The 22,164-nt window shown below is 47.1% G+C and overlaps 1 protein-coding gene across 13 annotated transcripts in view; it reads right to left on the bottom strand.

The window, feature by feature from the left end:
* Positions 1-274: 274 nt before the first annotated feature.
* Positions 275-22,164, bottom strand: part of LOC110494414 (forkhead box protein P4) — a 167,968-nt gene continuing 146,078 nt past the window's right edge. For 7 of the 13 annotated variants that reach the window (XM_036950468.1, XM_036950465.1, XM_036950471.1 and 4 more), the window contains 9 exons: positions 20,898-20,985; positions 17,686-17,769; positions 15,203-15,458; positions 14,904-14,980; positions 14,599-14,700; positions 10,967-11,088; positions 8,259-8,325; positions 7,061-7,236; positions 6,607-6,844 (listed from right to left, as the gene is read on the bottom strand). In XM_036950468.1, the coding sequence (XP_036806363.1) occupies positions 6,688-6,844; positions 7,061-7,236; positions 8,259-8,325; positions 10,967-11,088; positions 14,599-14,700; positions 14,904-14,980; positions 15,203-15,458; positions 17,686-17,769; positions 20,898-20,985 (1,129 nt within the window). In that variant the 3' untranslated portion in view covers positions 6,607-6,687. Of the gene's footprint in view, positions 6,845-7,060; positions 7,237-8,258; positions 8,326-10,966; positions 11,089-14,598; positions 14,701-14,903; positions 14,981-15,202; positions 15,459-17,685; positions 17,770-20,897; positions 20,986-22,164 lie in introns of all 13 variants that reach the window. The other 6 variants (XM_036950467.1, XM_036950473.1, XM_036950469.1 and 3 more) reach the window with 3 other exon arrangements.

The raw sequence follows: 22,164 nt of genomic DNA on the forward strand, positions 1-22,164 counted from the left end.
GGTGTAGGCAGCTATGGTGTAGCCAGCTGTACAGTATGAGGTAGGCACTTGCTTGAACCATGGCTCCATCCCTTTACCTCTAGGATGAATCTGTATGTGTGTGTGTGTGTGTGTGTGTGTGTGTGCGTGTGTGTGCGGGCATGCGTGTGCGTGGGTGTGTGTGTGTGTGTGTGTGTGTGTGTGTGTGTGTGTGTGCGTGCGTGCGTGCATGCATGGGCATAAGGGCAGTCTCCTTCCACCTAGCCAGATAAAGAACATCACGCTGACACAGTCAGACAGTGTAATAAGTATTTTATTGCATTTTATAATGCCATTGTCAATAATTAGTACAGATTACATGCAACTAGACCTACTGTACAGCTGTTTTATTGTCTGCATGGACAGACACAAGAAGATTCAGGTTACAAATACACAGATATATGTGTGTGTTTTATACAGCATGAGGAAAAGGGCAGTGACTGGCATTACATGGCCACCCAGGGAAGGGGGAAAGGGCAAAGGGGAAAGGGCAAAGGTCTCGGTGGCAGTTGCCTTTTTTAAAACCTCTTTTAGACCGTCTGAAAAACCACCGCCTGCTCCTACTGTACCCCTTCGCCTGGGTCACACTTACAAAGTAAACAAACAGAATGAAATAAAAAGATAAGAGGTAAACAGGTAAACTGAAACTAAGTAACGTTACAGAGAGTCACTGCTGAAAATGTACACACATTCCTAAGATACAACCAGAGGACAGCTGAAGTGGTAGTTCCATTTTTCTGGGCCGTGAAGTTAATAATACCATCGGGCAACACCCCTTTAAGACCTCTTCTCCTCGACATGACACCTCAGAGCTGTCCAATCATAGAGCGGGGGCGGGCCCATGTAGGTCCCCGGAGTCACTAACGATCCAATAGGAAGAGTGCTTGTCTGAGAGATGATAGTGATAGCGTAGAATGGTTCGAGGTATGGGAAGTAGCTTGTGGTATATTACGTTGCTAATACAGGACATTCACCTTGGTGTTGCTCTAGAGCATTGCCTAGGGTTGGTTTGGTTGCGGTTGTGGTAGTCTGTTAGCTGATGTGCCACGGCCACTCACTGAAGATTAACTGGATTTCTGAAAGCCATTAGAATGTGTGTGTGTGTTTGTGTCTGTGTCGTTGTGTTTGGGAATGCAAGAAAACAAATATTCTGATTGGACAAAAGTCACCAGGTGTGTGACTCAGGGCCACGCCCAGTTGCCCTGTGGAGTGATTGACAGCTGTGAGGCTTAAAGGTCATCAGGAATGACTGGGGTCAGGGATCAGAGGACACATATTGGCACCTTAAGGACCAAAAACGTCACCTCAACACTGCTTCATCTTCAAAAGCAACATATTTTCTTCAATTCTTTTTCTCTTTTTTTTCTGAGGTTTTGGTCCTGTCTTAGAGAAAAGTCCTTCTGAGGTATCATCAATACATAATGAAGTCAACTTTTTACATTGTTTTCAGTAAGTTTTTCTTTTTCTTTCCTTAAAAATGCATAAATGCAGTACAGAGACAAAAGTATCAAAATAGACCTAGCTAAGATAAATATACAAACAGGTGTTACCTAAACCACTTATCTAACTTTAGTTATTTCATTTTTTAGAGATAATACACTTAAAAAATCATCGTCCCAGACGTTTTTATGAAGAAAACTGAAAAAAAGGACAAAACAAAAACTATTAAACCCAGATACCTGCGGCACTTAATATGATAAAATACATACACTTCAGCATTAGCAATACAGTATAGGAATCAGAGCTGGAAGCTTTACAATAGCTAAACAGGTGCAGAAAATGAACGCAACAGAAAATCAAAAAGACATAATGGGAAAGAATGCCCTCGAGAGCTAAGCCAAGCGGTAATATACAATAATACATCATAACAGCAAAGCCAGAGAAGGAACAGAATCGTCTATGACGATCTGTCAACACCATCAACGAATGTCAATCTACATCTTTATAAAACAGCGTGGTTTACAGGTGTACCTTAAAGCACAAGAATTCAAAGATCATTTATATTTACTGAATGCAGCAGTTCCTCATTCATGAGAGTTTGGATCATAACAATAATAATAGTAGTAATGATAAATTCCTTTGTAAGCGTGTGTTATTATTGCCCTTCTCCCAGCGAGTGGCGATTGAGGGTGTACAGTGTACAGTAAGCTCTGTGTTTGTCTTTGGATAGTATCTTTAGTTACTCAGAGCCGCTCCTCAGCTCTCTGAACCACAGGGGCCACCAGGGGCCCGGCTCCTAGTGACAGCGGCCACTATTCACCATGAGGGGACAGCTCCATGTCACAGGGATTATATTCCCAGCTCTGACTGGTACTCAGGGCCCTTTGGACTGAACACTGACAACAGACTGTAAGAGAGTGTGTCTTTTATCGCTGCCATCTTACAGCCGTTTTCTGCATTAATGTGAAGTGCGGGCCGCTGGCGTGTGGCGGGCACTAGTGTGTGTGTGGCCCACTGGCGGGTGCCGGGCACTGATATATTCTAACCCGCCTCCCTCCTGACAATCAGCTTCCTGCCCCATTGAATCGCCACTAACGACCGGACTATCATTGGCTGCTGGCAAAGCCTGCTCATCAATATGCGTGCATACAATTAGAGCACCCAATTAAGAGGCTGTTCACGGAGCCATATGCTAATGAAAGCACAAAGACAGCCAATAATACCCAGCTGAGAGTAGACCTTTTAAACCACTTCACTCTTCACTCTCAGGAGAACGCACCGGTTCTCTGTGGTTTTAGGAGAGGTAGTCATCTTTAACGGGATGCAACGTTGTTGTAACGTCTCTTTGTTTTTGCGCTCATGCTCGTGAATTTGGAGTCCAGATAGCCAGACAAGCTTTTTCAGACCCACAAAATGTGTAGTAACAGTAAGCTGTGTTTTGGTATATTTCACTATTATTATTGAGGAAGAATGGGAAAAAAACAGAAATATTTAGGGTCTCCAGTCTCCCATTTGCTTTTATTGTGTGAACCATTTTGAAAAGGAGGTAGTGTTATTTTTGGTTTTTTCTCTCGTTTCAAGGTGTCCCTCTCCCACTTTGTTTGTTATAAATCAATCTGATGACGTGAAGCATCATAACCCTACTTAGACAGGAGACAGTGCTGTTTTACACAGGAAGTTAATACAAAGACTCCTCTATTTAAAAAAGAAAGCAAATGGTCTGAAGTGAAGAGTTGATTTGACAAAACTCTTCCCCGAATGTTGTTTTAGAAAAAAAGACATAGGTTGCATGTCCCTTGGCGTGTTCCTTTTACATATGCATGATTTTGTCGTTTGTTAGTCCCTCTTTGCTGTAAATATCACAAGTAGTCATAATGGTATGTCTGTTCTGAATAGCCCTCCCTCCCTGTCCATTGATGTGATGGTTGGGATGACAGCCAGCTTCAAACTGTCTTTATCACAACTACTCACAGCACATCTGAGACTGGGGATATGAATGTGTTTCTATAGCAATGTGAGAGCATGAAGACAATATAGGAGTGAACAATTATCATTGTTCCTATGTATCATAATAACACTGGTCCTTTTTGGTATTTGTTAAACTGTTGTGTCTGCTAGAGTATACTGTAGGTGAGCAGCACAGAAGGTACAGTAAGTAAACCGTTCACCGCTAAACCGTTCCCCGCTAAACCGTTCACCGCTAAACCGTTCCCCGCTAAACCGTTCACCGCTAAACCGTTCCCCGCTAAACCGTTCACCGCTAAACCGTTCCCCGCTAAACCGTTCCCCGCTAAACCGTTCACCGCTAAACCGTTCCCCGCTAAACCGTTCACCGCTAAACCGTTCCCCGCTAAACCGTTCACCGCTAAACCGTTCCCCGCTAAACCGTTCACCGCTAAACCGTTCCCCGCTAAACCGTTCACCGCTAAACCGTTCCCCGCTAAACCGTTCACCGCTAAACCGTTCCCCGCTAAACCGTTCCCCGCTAAACCGTTCACCGCTAAACCGTTCCCCGCTAAACCGTTCACCGCTAAACCGTTCCCCGCTAAACCGTTCACCGCTAAACCGTTCCCCGCTAAACCGTTCACCGCTAAACCGTTCACCGCTAAACCGTTCCCCGCTAAACCGTTCACCGCTAAACCGTTCACCGCTAAACCGTTCACCGCTAAACCGTTCCCCGCTAAACCGTTCCCCGCTAAACCGTTCACCGCTAAACCGTTCCCCGCTAAACCGTTCCCCGCTAAACCGTTTGTTATTCAGTCTAACTGGTACCCGGGTCAAGAAGATAACATTCTGCTGCATAGCACGAAGGGTTGTTTGAATTTATAGTGTTGAGTTTCACAATGAAAGCATTGGTTTGGTTGAGGAAATTAATCCAAACATGCATTATTGCAGTGCAATAACAATGTATTTTTGGGGCCCGGTATCCCTGGTTAATGGACAACAGACAACAGCCCACAGTTAGTTTTTTGCTGGCTTCTAGTGTCAAATAAAGGGATATAAATGTTGTGTTCAAGTGCCTTATGAGGGTAAGATAATGATTTGCCATCTTTAACTGTAAAGCCTATCTTAGGCCTGCCCACAGCGGAGCCTCTCTTAGGGTTGTGTTTGAAACACAGGTAGCCTGAGCATGGAGAGATACACATTTAAATCCTAAGCGCTTTCTTTCTTTATCGAAGGAACTGCAAGAGGCTGTTTGTTAATACTGTTTTTGGCCTTCTACCATAGCATACCTAACGTGAGTCGTCATTCGCACCAGTTAACACGCATGTAAAAAGCTTTTAACATCACCAAATTCTATTTAGCATTTTATACTTTGGTTTTTGGAATGGTCAGTACTGTCATGAACAAATTCAACGCAAGAGTTACGATAATACAATGATAACTTAGATTTCAGGTGTTGGTTGTCTTTTGGCCAGTTCTTTAGAGGAAAAACTCAAAAAGGGGAAAAATAAACTACAGGGTTTTTGGTTTTCTACACATTTCTTTGGTTACCTGTAACAAAAATAAAATGGGAAAAAAGCAGAAAATACATGAAAATAATGTGTTTAAATTTGGTATGGCACTGCAGAGAAGGTAATGCTTTTATGCTCACTGAAAACAAAAGATTTGTAATCTCACGTGCTATTCTTTTAGTCCAACTCACACAGTGAATTGCAGATAGCTTCTATACAGTAACTATAGTAACAATAGAACTTTGAACTGAAACTGAGTTGCCACATTTTGGTGTCCCGCAGAAAGAATTCCCCTTATTTCTTTAACATTTTGGACACAGTTCCAGATGGAACCTTTGTGGGATGAGGTATTCTCTGACCGTAATAATATATTTTTTAAAGCATTGCTTTGTATCACAGCTGATGTTTCTCAACTAACTACGAGAAGATAAAATAAAAAGGAATGAGTTGAAAAGGAATAATAAAAATGTATGACAAATTGTGGGGATAATGAGTGAGTGTTCTCAGGGAGCTGAGGCCCCAGATCCTAAGTGCTATTCTCAATCTCCTGCCATCTAAACGGGCACACCCAGACACACAGAAAGGTATTCAGCGTAGGGTGGGTTGGGTATGGGTATTTTTGGAACAACGCTTTCTTTCCTGACAATACTAGTATAGAATGGTGTGAACCAGCAGAGTCAATAACAACAAAAAACTACAAAATACACTTTGAAACAGAATTATATCACCATGGAAATATTGACCCTAAAAAATAAACAAAGAAACCATCAAATAAAAGAAGATGTGAAAACGATACCACTTTTTGGGAAACATTTTTTGTATTCCATAATCCTCAACCCTCATTTTATTCAGATATCGCTGTGTGGATGCTCCCTCCCTCCCTCTCTCCTACCTCTCTTTCTCTCTCTCTCTCGGTGGCCTGGGCTCATCACTCTATAACGCATGAAGAAGGAGTAATGCAACAAAGGGTCCTCTTCCTGAAATCTGTTTTGTGGGGATGGGGGATTTCTTCTTTCTGTGTTTGGCTTAAGGAGGAGAGAGAGTCTTGTCTGGCTTGGGCAGAGAATGGGTGGAGAGTGGGCTTAGGGCAGAGGCCTGCCATCCAGTCTCAGTCTCACCTATGGATCACTGACTGGCTTGTACGCTTGGTTTCTGATGTGTGAGCAGATGTGGGGTAATCTTTGAGAAAACTACAACTGTCTTTCCTTCTGTCTCAGTTAACAGAAGAAAGTAAAAAGCGACTGACAGGATTGGAGGAGAACTATACACATCCTGGTGACTGTTCCAAAATATATATACATGATCTGGTGTGTGTGTGTGTCTACACTCTCCCTCACACACACCTGTATGTATATTTAAGTGGTGTGAACATCAAACTACCAGCACTAAAGGACTGTAGGGCGGGCAGACCATCTGTCACAATCAGCAGGGAGAGGAGGACAGAGGAGAAGGGGGAACCTCCATATCACCACTGAGAGCTGTCTCTCTGGCAATACGCTGCTCATAGGGTGGGGGAGGAGGGGGGGTGGTGAGGTGGGTGAAAACGTGTGGGGATAAAGCAATGCTCCAGAGTGTTATTTTTGCATCGGTACATAACGGAGGTCTAACCCTGTTTGAAGTTTCTCATTGTTGTTGGTTTCTTGCTTTAAAAGAAATCATACTTTTTTTAAACTCTCTATATCTTCTTTTTTATGTGTCATAATTTCTCTTCCCTCCAATGGAGGGGGCGGGATTAAACCTCAAAGTCCCGCCCACTGGTTCAGCTCTTCCAATCCTACTCCAGCTCGTCGGTTGGAAGCTCATCCTCCAAATCTCGGTCATCCTGATCGCTAGGCAATGCCATGTTGCCATGAGTGATAGTTGCCATGAGCGACACAGAGCGTCTGTCCTCCTCAACCTCAGTGGGCTCTTCCTTCACATGGACCTGGTGTCTGAGAGACAGAGGGATGGGTTAGAGAGGGTGAGAGACAGCGAGAGAGAGAGAGAGAGAGAGAGAGAGACAGCGAGAAAGAGAGAGAGAGAGAGAGAGAGACAGCAAGAGAGAGAGAGAGAGAGAGAGAGAGAGAGAGGGAGAGAGAGAGAGAGACGTATTAGAGAGGGAGAGAAAGAGAGTTTGTGAGTGTGTGTGAGGAGAGTGTGTGTCTTACCCATACTGCTGTGGGCTGAGTGTAGGGCTGCAGCTACCGTTGCTGTTGACCTGTTCCACAGTGGAGCTGACGTCATTGTGACCCATCCCGTGTAGCATGCTGAGGCTGGCGGCAGAGGAGGGGTTAACCAGGCCCTGGCTGTTCAACAGAGTCAGACTGCTCTCTGCAAGGGCCGCCTAACACACAGAAACACACAGGTTTACATTACAATAACCATTGTTTACAATGGTACATAATTTAAAAGACACTCACACACATCCTAATAGACTTCAAGTACTTATGGATCCACAAATACACTTTGTTAGTATGAAGGACGCATAGATTTATGAGGCAATAGAGACTAGATTAGACTGGTGAGTCCTGTTGAGATCTTGCTGATACTGAGTAATGCTGAAGACTAGAGCAAGGCAGGGTGACTACACTTTCAGGTTAACCCCTTACAACCACTAGGGGGCTCCTGAACTCTACACTTCACTGCTCAAGGGTTTAATGGTACAGTATGTGCAGGCTTGTTGGTATGTGTGTGTATGTGGAGTCCGGGTGGGTTAGGGGGGTAGAGAGAGATGTGCTGGTTGGTTTGAGTCGGGGTGGGGTAGGGGGGTAGAGAGAGGTCTGGTTGGTTCTCCCAGAGAGAGAGAGAGAGAGAGTGTGTGTGTGTGTGTGTGTGTGTGTGTGTGTGTGTGTGTGTGTGTGTGTGTGTGTGTGTGTGTGTGTGTGTGTGTGCGTGTGTGTGTGTGTGTGATAGGAGTGATAGGAGTGGCACTGAAATTGATTTTCTAGGACAGGCACTAATTTTATTCAGTGACCTTAATTGACAAATACTTGATGCTATAAATCATCTGAGTCAAAGTCGGCTGGAGTAGAATGTGTGTGTGTGTATGCGTGTGGGGAGGTGTGGGGAGGTGTGTGTCTGTACGTGTGAGAGTGTTAAGGGCAGGTGTGTGTCGTTAGGGAATGCACTAATTATAGGAGGAAATTGATATTAGTGCCCTTGATCGTGACTGGCTATCGCACACGTGTCACTGTGACAACCCTCACCTGCGAACTAGTGTACGTCTGTGTGTGTGTGTGTGTGTGTGTGTGTGTGCGTGTGTGTGTGTGTGTGTGTGTGCGTGCACGTGTGTGTGTGTGTGCGTGTGTGTGTGTGTGTGTGTGTGTGTGTGTGTGTGTGTGTGTGTGTGTGTGTGTATACACTAACCTGGTAGCTGGCGTTTAGGGAACCGAAGCCCAGGCCTGAAATCATATTCTTCACCAGAGTAGGACTCCTAGAGAGAGAAAGAGAGAGGGGGTAAAGAGAGAGGTAGAAGAGAAAGAGAGAGAGAAAGATATGGGGGGAATGGAAATAAACACATATTGACAACATGTGTGCAGAAGAGTTGGTCCAGCCAAAAACAACTAACAAGTGCAACAAACACACCTGCTACACACAGACACATACACACATACTGTAAACAGATGCTCTACAAACACACACACACACACACACACACACACACACACACACACACACACACACACACACACACACACACACACACACACACACACACACACACACACACACACGCACATTGGTTCCAAGTCTCTGATATCTGTTGTGCAGGCATGTATGTGTGTGTGTGTACAAGTGTGTGTGTGTGTACAAGTGTGTGTGTACAAGTGTGTGTGTGTGTTTGATTGTGTAATTTGTCCTGATTTCTCTGGAAGTTGGAAGGAAAGCTGTTTACACACTCTAACAAGCCTTTGTCCTCCGTGTCTGTGTGAATATTTGATTACACATGCTAGCAAACCTGCAGCATACACAGCCACACAGTAATGGTGCCGACAAATGGGAAATACACACACACACACACACACACACACACACACTGTACAGTGCCTTCAGAAAGTATTCACACCCCTTTACTCTTCACATTTTGTTGTGTTACAGCCTGAATTTAAAATGGATCTATCACTGATCTATACACAAAACCCCATAATGTCAAAGTAGAGTGTTATTTTTTAGATTTTTGAAATTAATAAAACAAATAAAGTTGAAATGTCTTGCGTCAATAAGTATTCAACCCCTTTGTTATGGCAAGCCTAAATAAGTTCAGGAGTAAAAATGTGCTTAACAAATCGCATAATAAGTTGCATGGACTCATTTCTTGTTCACAAATAATATCATTTTTGAATAACTATCCCATCTCTTTACCCCAAACAGTCAAATAAAGGTTAAATTAAATAAAAAATACAATTATTTGGAAGGTCCCTCAATCGAGAATTGAATTTTCAAGCACAGATTTAACCACATTTTCCAGGGGGGGTTTTCTATGCCTCGCAAAGAAGGCCACAGATTGGTAGAAAAGAAATAGATGATGAATATGCCTTTGAGCTGAAGTTATGAAATAGGCTTTCGGTGGTGTATCAATACACCCAGTCACTACAAAGATACAGGCGTCCTTTCTAGGAAGGAAACTGCTCAGGGATTTCACCACGAGGCCAATGATGATTTTAAACAGTTATAGAATGTAATGGCTGTGATATGAGAAAAACTGAGGGTGCATCCTGTTTGAAATAAGGCACTTAAGTAATCCTACAAAAAACTTTTTGTCCTGGCCTTATCTTTGGGGCAAATCCAAAACAACACATCACTGAGTATCACTGTAGCACTCTTCATATTTTCAAGCATGGTGGTGGCTGCATCATGTTATGGGTATGCTTGTCATTGGCAAGGACTAGGGAATTCTTTAGGATGAAGATAAAGGAAATACAGCTTTAATCACAGGCAAAATGTGGAAGATGAGGAAGGCCTGGTTCAGTCAGCTTTCCAACACTGGGAGACGAATTCCCCTTTCAGCAGTTCAATGTCACAGCAGTCTAAGGCACTGCATCTCAGTGCTAGAGGCATCACTACAGACCCTGGTTTGATTCCAAGCTGTATCACAACCGGCCGTGATTGGGAGTCCCATAGGGCGGTGCACAATTGGCCCAGCGTCGTCCGGGTTTAGCCGGGCTAGGCTGTCATTGTAAATAAGAATTTGTTCTTATCTGAATTAAAACATTAAAAATCGAATAAAAAATAAATAATCTAAAACACAAATATACACTGGAGTTGCTTACTAATACGACATTGAATATTCCTGAGTGGCCCAGTTACGGTTTTTACTTAAATCAGCTTGAAAATCTATGGAAAGACTTGAAAATGGCTGTCTAACAATGATCACCAATCTACTTGATAGAGCTTGAAGAATTTTTAAAAGAATAGTGGGCAAATATTGTACAATCCAGTTGTGGAAAGCTCTTAGAGACTTACCCAGAAAGACTCACAGCTGTAATCACCACAAAAGGTGCTTCTACAAAGTATTGACTTAGGGGTGTGAATACTTATGTAAATAAGTATTGTTATGTTATGTTTATTTATTTTTTAATATACATTTGCAAACATTTCTAAAAACATGTTTTCAGTTTATCATTATGGGGTATTGTGTGAAGATGGGTGAAAAAAAAATGTATTTAATCTATTTTGAATTCAGGCTGTAACACAACATAATGTGGAATAAGTCAAGGGGTATGAATACTTTCTGAAGGCACTGCATGCATATCATCTATCGGAGCCAGGGCTGGCTGGCTGGCTGGCTGGCTGGCTGGCTGACTGGCTGGCTGGCTGACTGGCTGGCTGGCTGGCTGGCTGGCTGGCTGACTGGCTGGCTGGCTGACTGGCTGGCTGGCTGGCTGGCTGGCTGGCTGGCTGGCTGACTGGCTGGCTGGCTGACTGGCTGGCTGGCTGGCTGACTGGCTGGCTGGCTGGCTGGCTGGCTGGCTGGCTGGCTGGCTGGCTGGCTGGTTGACTGGCTGACTGGCTGGCCGACTGGCTGGCCAGCTGGCTGGCTGGCAGGTAGATAAATGTGTGTGATGAGTTTATACCCAGTCATCTTTGGTGGTCTTCTCTTTTGGTATTCCACTTCGTCCACCGTCCACACGGCCCCCTTCACATTCTCCACCCTCACAAAACACTTATGCAGACTCAGGTTGTGGCGCACAGCATTCTGTACAGAGGAAAAGAAAGAGACGGAGAGAGGGAGATAGAGATAGAGAGGGGGGAGTGAAGGAGATAAAGACCATCCGATTTGAAGAATAATTTGCTTTCTTAAGCACGAGGAATTCCTGCCTAAAAACAGCACTCTGTAACGGTTACTTCAGTTATACTGAAGAGAACCAAATACGACAAAACCCTGCTCAGACAAATAACGAATGACTCGTGGACACACACACAGACACACACACACACACACACACACATACACACACACACACACACACACACACACACATACACACACACACACACATACACACACACACACACGCACACACACACACACACACACACACACACACACACACACACACACACACACACACACACACTACAGACAAAAACACTTTTGTCTGGGCCGTGTAAAATAAGACAAGGATGTGTATCCCCTCCCCTGTTTATTTATTTTTTTACATTTCTGTAATCAGCCACAATCCACCCACCCCCACCCCACCCCCACACACACCACTATCTGTGGCTCACTCCCCTAGGGATAGTCTTCTCTTTTCATCTACTATTTGTAGTTTGTTCATGCCCAATTTCATTACCAATTTTAATTTGTCTATAATTAAATCCTGCATATTTTCTCTGACACGCTTTTTTAATCCATGAGAGAGGGACAGGCAGAGCGTGCATCACTCCTCACCGTAATTACACACACACACACATACACACATACGTAATTACACGAGCCATAATCAGCCCCAGACACCCCCCTCTCTCCTTCGAGTTGCGATGCTCAGTTTTGTAAATGAGTATGACCCCAATCTCAGCCCGCCACCCTTCCATCGCGGCTCCTCTGCTATTCATTGCTATTTGCATTTGGCTCCGTGATGAAAGCCTAATTCTCCCAGTTAAAACATTAGCAGTCATTTACAGCAGGTCACAGCACATGCACCCCCCCCCCCCCCCCCCCCCCTCAACACAACACACCCTGGAGAGGAGAGAGAGAGAGAGAGACGTGTAGAGAGGAGAGGGGGTGAGAGAGCGGGAGAGAGAGACGTGTAGAGGGAGAGGGGCGAGAGAGAGACGTGTAGAGAAGAGAGGGGCGAGAGAGAGAGAGATATGTGTAGAGGAGAGGGGCGAGAGAGAGACAGAGACAGAGAGACGTGTAGAGAGGAGAAGGGCGAGAGAGAGAGACGTGTAGAAAGGAGAAGGGCGAGAGAGAGAGAGAGACGTGTAAAGGAGAGAGGGGCGAGAGAGAGAGAGATGTGTAGAGGAGAGGGGCGAGAGAGAGAGAGACGTGTAGAGAGGAGAAGGGCAAGAGAGAGAGAGATACGTGTAGAGAGGAGAAGGGCGAGAGGGAGAGAGAGAGACGTGTAGAGGAGAGGGGCGAGAGAGAGAGAGACGTGTAGAGGAGAGAGGGGCGAGAGAGAGAGAGACGCGTAGAGAGGAGAAGGGCGAGAGAGAGAGAGATGTGTAGAGAGGAGAAGGGTGAGAGAGAGAGAGACGTGTAGAGAGGAGAAGGGTGAGAGAGAGAGACGTGTAGAGGAGAGGGGCGAGAGAGAGAGAGACGTGTAGAGAGGAGAAGGGCGAGAGAGAGAGAGACGTGTAGAGGAGAGGGGGTGAGTGTGGGAAAGGGGAGAAGGGATACAGATGGAATAGAGGGCTAGAGGTAGTATTGGAGAAAGGTAAGGGTACAGTTAAGGGGGTACAGAGGGGTAGGAATGAGACTGGGGTGGGGAGAGGAGAGTAGGGCTGTTAGAGAAAAGGATGATGGGTAGGGACTTGTGTCAAATGGGAGGTGGCGTGTGTGTGTCACAGCGCCCACACAACAGACTGGTAGTTCTTACCTTTCAGCATACACCCCTTCAGTTATTGTCCTCAATGTGATATTAGAATGCTTAAAAGTACCATGTTGGCACCAGCAGTTCAAGATAGACTCTAAAATGGTCTTATTGGATGAGCCACATCCTGTTGAATGTGACCCTGCTCTCTACCCATAAAAATACATTCTCAACCATATTCAGAACCTTGGAGAAATGAAATCATATTCTGTTTAACTCTGACTGGACACCACTCCTTCTACTTCTCTTGCTCTCTCTCTCTCTCTCTCATCCCTCTCTCCCTCCCTCATCCCTCTCTCCCTCCCTCATCCCTCTCTCCCTCCCTCATCCCTCTCTCCCTCCCTCTCTCTGATCAATGTCTTCCAGTGGCTGACACTAGCTCTCCTCATGAAATATCCAGGCCCATTAAAGGACATACATCTTCCTCTATATTTAATACAGGCCAAACCTCAGGATATTTCATACATATATAAATATATAAAGGTAGATAGATCTATATTTAAAGGGCCGGGTCTAGGTAGAGAGGAAGTGGGAGAATATATGATTTGCTAAATTTCATAAAAATGAGATGCGGAGGCAAAGATATTCCTGGCTGGCATCTCTCTCCCTCCCCACCTCAGTTCAAGGCTATTAGTGCAAGGCTCGGGCCGTGACACCGCCTCTTCACCCCTCCTCTCGTCTGTCTCTCTGGAGGAGCTGACACTCAAATTAGATGGAGGCTTCAGTAGAAATGGGTCAGCACCTACACAGTCACGTTCCAGACAGGTGTGTGTGTGTGTGTGTGTGTGTGTGTGTGTGTGTGTGTGTGTGTGTGTGTGTGTGAGTCATAGACTGCGAGAGTGAGCGTGTGTGAGAATGTGTGTGTGTGAGAAACCATTGAGTGTGTGTGACTCTGTAATGACGCTGTGTGATAGTGAGGTGTGTTTCCACTGAGCTAAGTGGAACCGTCTTCGTAGGCCACAGAACTCTCCGGAAGACCAGGAGGGAGTGAAGAAGAGGGAAGGAGGGAGAAGGGAGGGAGGAAGAGGGAAGAAAAGGGGAGAGAGGGAGGGTGGAGGGAGGGAAGGGAGAGGGAGAGAAGAAAAAGAGGGGGGGGTGGAGGAAGAGAGGGGGGGAGGGGGAGAGGGAGGAAGGTAGGGATGGAGGGAGAGAGGGGGGGAGGGGGAGAGGGAGGAAGGTAGGGATGGAGGGAGAGAGGTGGAGGGAGGGGAGGGAGGGTGGTATGGGGGGAGGAAGGGAGAGATGGAGGGAGAGAGGGGAAGGGAGGGGGGGAGGGAGGGATGGGGGAGGAAGGGAGAGATGGAGGGAGAGAGGGGGGGGGGAGAAGGGAGATGGAAGGAGGGAGGAGGATGGAGGTGGGATAAGTCAAATCTAACACCTCTCTGTGAAGAAACACAGCCACATGGAGTGAGTCCACACACTTACGCACACACACACTCCACTCAGGGCATTGTGGGTAAAATGGCTTATAATCATCAAAACAGCTTGGTGTTTCAATGGCCATGTCAGTTTTTGAGGCTGCCGAGTGTGTGAGTGTGTGGGTGTGTGTGTGAGGAGGAATATTGTCTAATCTTTGTTTGTGGATGTTCAGTGTGTGTGCATGTGTCTACAGTAGGTGAGTGACCTCATGTCTATGCGGAGGAGTGTGTGTGTAAGAATGTGTGTGGACTCACCTTCCATGTGGCTGTGTTTCTCCTGAAGTAGGCGAACATTCGTGTAAACCAGTTATAGATCTCATTAAGAGTCAGCTGCATGTCTGGAGCCTCCAGAATGGCCTACAGAGAGACAGAGAGGGAACAACATTAGACAACGTCTCAACGGAGCTACCAATGGTTCACACAACTAAAAAGAGAGTAGAGGAAGGAGGCGAGAAGGATGGAAGGAGGAGGGGAGAGAATTTGAGTGGGTAGGGTAGGAGAAAAGCAAGATGAGAGGCGATGACAGGAAGAGAAAAGGAGAATAAAAGGAGGAGACTTACATGGCGTATGAGAGAGGCGTAGGTGAAGGGAGGTCTGACGTCAGCGTTCTTATAGAACTCACAGTTCTGCGCCAGCTCTACAGAGAAAACACACACTGTGTTAGTCCTTGATAGGTGTGTGTGTGTGTGTGTGTGTGTGTGTGTGTGTGTGTGTGTGTGTGTGTGTGTGTGTGTGTGTGTGTGTGTGTGTGTGTGTGAGTGTGTGTGTGTGTGTGTGTGTGTGTCTGTGTGTGTGTGTGTGTATACCAGTATGCTTATATAGATTTCCAAATGTGTGTGTTGGAGGGCTGTATGCATACCCTCTCGTATACCTGAGGCGATGGGGGTGCAGAACTTGTCAGCGATGCGCCTGCGTATGGGTCCCACGCCGTGCGGGTGTGAGTGTGAGTGTGAGTGTGAGTGTGAGTGTGAGTGCAGGCTGGAGGAGCTGATGACAGAGGGGCCCTGGCGGACCGGGGTAATAGGGGCGGCGGCGGAGGTGGGGGGGTGAGGTAGACCCTCGGGGTACGCATCGCTCTCCCTCTTCAGCAGGGAGCCACTGGACGCCAGGTTCAGCTGGGGAGGAACAGGATGTGACATCATCAAATAGGGACCATCATCAACAAGATTCATGGTTCCACCTTGCACTTTGGTAGGATAGATGGACAGTTAGCTATGCTGCTTGGATTTACACAAACCTTTAATCCACATAGACACAGAGACAAAGAGACATGAGCGATGCCAGCTGGCACAAAGACTATCTATCATAAGATCATCAACTCTGCCAGCGGAGAGCAAAACAAAGACCTCAGACTCAGTTACACAGACACACAATGCAATTAGTCCTCAGTGAACAAAAACAAAACAAAGCAAGAGATGGGAGTGTGTATGTGTGTGGAGGCCTCTGTGGTCACACACACACAGACGCACACACAGTGGTGGCACGCTCTCTTCATGGCCAAGCTCGGCCCAATTAGGCAGAGCCCACAGGAGCAACGGGAACTGGAAACCAGTCCTCTGAGTCGCTCAGGGACACTTTTCCAAGGGCTGCTAGTTTAGAGCTAATTAAAACGATTGTGTTTGTGTGTGCGTGTGTGCGTGTTTGCGTGTGTGTGTGTGTGTGTGTGTGTGTGTGAGAGAGAGAGACAGAGAGAGAGGGGGGGTACTCTGATCATCTCTGTCTTCTTTCCTTTCTCTCTCTCCCTCATCTCTCTCTTTCTTCACCTTCCCTCCTATTTCTCCTTCTCTTATCTTTCCAGTCATGACCAGCCCCCACCTCCTACGTGTCCTCTCCCTGTCTGCTCCAGAGGAGGGGTCTGTACCATTCTGACTGATTAGGGGTCAGGCCTGTTTAACTGCTACTTCATTAGCTCTGGAAATCTGCCTCTTTCTCTCCAGCCCTTCATTCTCTCTCTTTCCATCCCCCTGTTAAACAGGTACTTCATTAGCTGTGGACCTGCCACATCACCAAGGCAACACCACAACCCTCTTAATTGAGGGCAAGCTTTGTTTCCATTATGAAGACTCCTCCCTTCCAACCCCCTCCTCCAATCTTTGACCCCCAGGCTTGTCTCCCGTGATGACTTAGGACACACCTCTTCCTGATTTCCCATAAGGTGCTAATGACAGCTGATGCTCTGCATTTGTCTCTGCACGCGCGCACGCACACACACACACACACACACACACACACACACACACACACACACACACACACACACGTCCCACCACTCCACCGCAACCATTTACATCCCCTCAAATTAAGACACTCCACTTCTAATTGACAATTAATTTCAACATCTTCATATTTTAATAAGACTCCTCGTCAATCTGAATAATGAAATATTCATTAGATACCTAATAACAGCCCTGCCTGCCTGCGCCAACCTGCCTGCCTGCGCCAACCTGCCTGCCTGCGCCAACCTGCCTGCCCAGAGACACACAGCTCCATCCATCAACAGGGCAGACTGACTGATGGCTCACACACACACACACACACACACACACACACACACACACACACACACACACACACACACACACACACACACACACCCCCCCCCACACACACACACACACACACACACACACACACACACACACACACACAGGCACACATTTAATTATGACTACATTATTACATGTTTTATTATTGGGACCTCTGCTCATATATGAATCCAGAACAACAGGCTGTATACATATCTTGTAAACTAATAATCAACTCTATAGATAACCCTAATCTATGAATAAATAAATTGTAGTCCACATTTGTAACACTCATCAACAAGGATGCAAACACCAAGTCTGACTGGACACCCCCCAAAACCCTCAGAAACACAAATATACCTTAGTGGCATCTGCTACAGCACAGTGAGAGGTGAGAGGTGAAAGGTGAGATGTGAGAGGTGAAAGGTGAGAGGAGAGAGGTGAGAGTTGAGAGGTGAAAGGTGAGAGGAGAGAGTTGAGAGGTAAGAGTTGAGAGGTGAGAGGTGAGAGGAGAGAGGTGAGAGGTGAAAGGTGAGAGGAGAGAGGTGAGAGTTGAGAGGTAAGAGTTGAGAGGTGAGAGGTGAAAGGTGAGAGGAGAGAGTTAAGAGGTAAGAGTTGAGAGGTGAGAGGTGAGAGTTGAGAGGTGAGAGTTGAGAGGTGAGAGTTGAGAGGTGAGAGTTGAGAGGTGAGAGTTGAGAGGTGAGAGTTGAGAGGTGAGAGTTGAGAGGTGAGAGGTGAGAGGTGAGAGTTGAGAGGTGAGAGGTGAGAGTTGAGAGGTGAGAGTTGAGAGGTGAGAGTTGAGAGGTGAGGTACTCACAGGTTGATTGAAAGGCTTTGGCTCCGAAGGGCGCATGTGCAGGTGGGTCATCATCGCCTGCAGTCGTTCACTCTCCTTGGACAGCTGAGAAACACACACACGCACGCACGCACACACACACAAGGACAGTGAAATTACACTTTTTTAGTCAATGATCACTATTGTAATAGTAGAGAAGCACAGTAGTAAGGAAAATAAGTCATTCTACAGCTTTGCTACAGGCCCCATTCACATGTCTAGACTCTGGCCCCATTCACATGTCTAGACTCAGGCCCCATTCACATGTCTAGACTCTGGCTCCATTCACATGTCTAGACTCAGGCCCCATTCACATGTCTAGACTCAGGCCCCATTCACATGTCTAGACTCTGGCCCCATTCACATGTCTAGACTCAGGCCCCATTCACATGTCTAGACTCAGGCCCCATTCACATGTCTAGACTCTGGCCCCATTCACATGTCTAGACTCTGGCCCCATTCACATGTCTAGACTCTGGCCCCATTCACATGTCTAGACTCAGGCCCCATTCACATGTCTAGACTCTGGCCCCATTCACATGTCTAGACTCTGGCCCCATTCACATGTCTAGACTCTGGCCCCATTCACATGTCTAGACTCAGGCCCCATTCACATGTCTAGACTCAGGCCCCATTCACATGTCTAGACTCTGGCCCCATTCACATGTCTAGACTCTGGCCACATTCACATGTCTAGACTCTGGCCCCATTCACATGTCTAGACTCTGGCCCCATTCACATGTCTAGACTCAGGCCCCATTCACATGTCTAGACTCAGGCCCCATTCACATGTCTAGACTCAGGCCCCATTCACATGTCTAGACTCTGGCCCCATTCACATGTCTAGACTCAGGCCCCATTCACATGTCTAGGCTCAGGCCCCATTCACATGTCTAGACTCAGGCCCCATTCACATGTCTAGACTCTGGCCCCATTCACATGTCTAGACTCTGGCCCCATTCACATGTCTAGACTCAGGCCCCATTCACATGTCTAGACTCAGGCCCCATTCACATGTCTAGACTCTGGCCCCATTCACATGTCTAGACTCAGGCCCCATTCACATGTCTAGACTCAGGCCCCATTCACATGTCTAGACTCAGGCCCCATTCACATGTCTAGACTCTGGCCCCATTCACATGTCTAGACTCTGGCCCCATTCACATGTCTAGACTCTGGCCCCATTCACATGTCTAGACTCAGGCCCCATTCACATGTCTAGACTCAGGCCCCATTCACATGTCTAGACTCAGGCCCCATTCACATGTCTAGACTCTGGCCCCATTCACATGTCTAGACTCAGGCCCCATTCACATGTCTAGACTCTGGCCCCATTCACATGTCTAGACTCAGGCCCCATTCACATGTCTAGACTCAGGCCCCATTCACATGTCTAGACTCAGGCCCCATTCACATGTCTAGACTCTGGCCCCATTCACATGTCTAGACTCAGGCCCCATTCACATGTCTAGACTCTGGCCCCATTCATATGTCTAGACTCAGGCCCCATTCACATATCTAGACTCAGGCCCCATTCACATGTCTAGACTCAAGCCCCATTCAAACAACACTGTTTGTCTTGACGTTAACAGACTAGAGACTTATTCTGATGCTGATTCTCACACTGTGGACTCTTCATCAAATCCAATCAAGCCACATCAGTGTCAATGCTTCCCATCACACCAGTAAAACACAGATATTTAGGAGAGGGTGTGACGTACAAGCGAAAGAGGCATCCCCTTCGTCTATGATTTAACACGTGTGTAGTGTGTGTATGAGTGTGTGTGTAGTGTGTGTGTGTGTCTCTGGGCTGTTCTCACTGTCTCACAGCACCAGTATCCCCAGAGAGAACCCCCTCCCCACACACACCTAACACTATCTCACACGTTATACACACACACACTCACACACACATTACCCTACAGATACACTAGTCCCCGTTTGACATTGCTAACTGGCGTTTAGAGGGAGCTGCTGTGCAATAGCCTGCGGGAAACGTGTCTGTATGTGTGTGTCTGTATGTGTGTGTCTGTATGTGTGTGTCTGTACGTGTGTGTCTGTATGTGTGTGTCTGTACGTGTGTGTCTGTACGTGTGTGTCTGTACGTGTGTGTCTGTATGTGTGTGTCTGTATGTGTGTGTATGTACGTGTGTGTCTGTATGTGTGTGTCTGTATGTGTGTGTATGTACGTGTGTGTCTGTATGTGTGTGTTTATGACAGAATGTGTGTGTGTGTGCGTGAGAGTGAGAGGCCTGCAGAAGCTGGCTGAATGAGACCAGCAGGGCAGCATTGAGTGAAGTGTGTGTGTGTTAATCTGTGTGTAGGTACTGTAACAGAGCAGTAGTGAGTGGTGATGCCAGTGCCTGGCTGAGGTAGTTGACATGGCAGGGGAAGCAGAGAGGACCGGAGAGCTGATGTGATGTGACACCGCCTGCCTCTCTGTCACGTTGTGTTTCCCAGCGGTGGCTTCAGGCGTGGGGCCCAGACTGGGCTGGGCTGGACGGGACTGGGCTGGACTGGGCTGGATTGGGCTGGATTGGACTGGGCTGGGCTGGACTGGACTGGGCTGGACTGGGCTGGGCGGGACAGGACTGGGCTGGGCGGGACAGGACTGGGCTGGACTGGACGGGACTGGACTGGACTGGGCTGGGCTGGACGGGACTGGGCTGGACTGGGCTGGATTGGGCTGGATTGGACTGGGCTGGGCTTGACTGGACTGGGCTGGACTGGGCTGGGCGGGACGGGACTGGGCTGGACTGGACGGGACTGGGCTTGATGGGATTGGGCTGGGCTGGACTGGACTGGACTGGGCTGGACTGGACGGGACTGGGCTTGATGGGATTGGGCTGGGCTGGACTGGACTGGACTGGGCTGGGCTGGGCTGGAATGGACGGGACTGGGCTGGACTGGACGGGATTGGGCTGGATTGGGCTGGATTGGACTGGGCTGGGCTCAACTGGACTGGGCTGGACTGGACGGGATTGGGCTGGATTGGACTGGGCTGGGCTCAACTGGACTGGGCTGGACTGGGAGGTTCATAATTGGGGCCTGTGATGGCAGATTTCCTCTTTTAAATTACAAGCTCCAGTGCTTTCTCTAACCCCCACCCTGACTCAGACAAGTCACAGTCACAGAGAGTGGCTATGTGTGTGTGTGTGTGTGTGTGTGTGTGTGTGTGTGTATGTGTAGCCCACCTGTATCTCCAGCTGTTGTACCACCTGCATCTGCACCCTGCACTGGGCTGTGCTGCGGTCATCCAGAGCATGCTCGTTGTTCAGATGCCTGAGAGAAAAGAGAGGGAGATGACGACAGAGGGAGATGACGACAGAGGGAGAGGAGGGCAGAGGGAGAGGAGGGGGGAGAGATAGAGGGATACAACTGGGTTATAGCCCGTTAATGTCACGCAAAACAAATCATATTAATCCATCATTTACTTTCTTCCATATTCACACATATTCAATGTAACACCAGACATATGTGCCACTGTGTGTGTCATTGGAAGAGGACAGTAGGGAGACATGTGACTGTACAGCGTGCAGCAGATACCAACGCTCCAGTTTCTGTGATCCCGGCCAATGACGACTTCATATAAATAAATGTTCACATTTATGTGACTGCAGATAGTTGTTTATTTTCCTGTTTAGAGTTTTTCAAGAGACCAGAGGGCTTCACACTCCTGTCCAAACAGACACATGGAAACACACACAATAGTGGGCTTGTACCAAACACTTCACAGTATAAACTAGATTTCCTCCTCACAGAAAAAACACAACAAAGTCCAAACATGAAAGAGTCAACTGTTGAACTCAGTGTTAAACAAAACAACCAGACAGTTTACACAGTGGAGGAGAGATTGTGTGTCTATTAGTGAGGGGAGGGAGTTATGTAAAAAATTACATTACATATGTATATCAGTTCAATATAACCATATTATTTTTAGTGTGTGTGTGTATTCTGCTCTCTAGTCCATGACCTCAGTGTGGGAGAACACCTGGACATGAGCTCATGTGTTATCATAGCTACAGAGAGAGGTCCTAATCTATGATTTACTCCTAATACACTTTTGCCCTGAAATATGTGTGTGGGTGCACGTGTGTGTGTGTGCGTGATTATATGTTAGTGTGTGTGTGAGATAGAGTGGGTGTGTGAGACAGAGTGTGTGTGTGTGCTGTGTCTGAATGGCGGTGATGTTTGTTTCCTCTGCTGTGGGAGGATGCGGGACCTTCTGATCTTTCCCAGCGTACCGCTCCCTCTCTCCCTCCCCTTCTCCCTCTCCCCTCCCCTTCTCCCTCTCTCCCTCCCCTTCTCCCTCTCTCCCTCCCATTCTTCCTCTCTCTAACCCATTCTCCCACTCTCCCTCCCCTTCCCTCCCCTTCTCCCTCTCTCCCTCCCATTCTTCCTCTCTCTAACCCATTCTCCCTCTCCTCCCATTCTCCCCCTCTCTCTCCCTCCCCTTCTACC

Source organism: Oncorhynchus mykiss, chromosome 17, assembly GCF_013265735.2.
Source record: "Oncorhynchus mykiss isolate Arlee chromosome 17, USDA_OmykA_1.1, whole genome shotgun sequence".
NCBI classification, from domain to species: domain Eukaryota; kingdom Metazoa; phylum Chordata; class Actinopteri; order Salmoniformes; family Salmonidae; genus Oncorhynchus; species Oncorhynchus mykiss.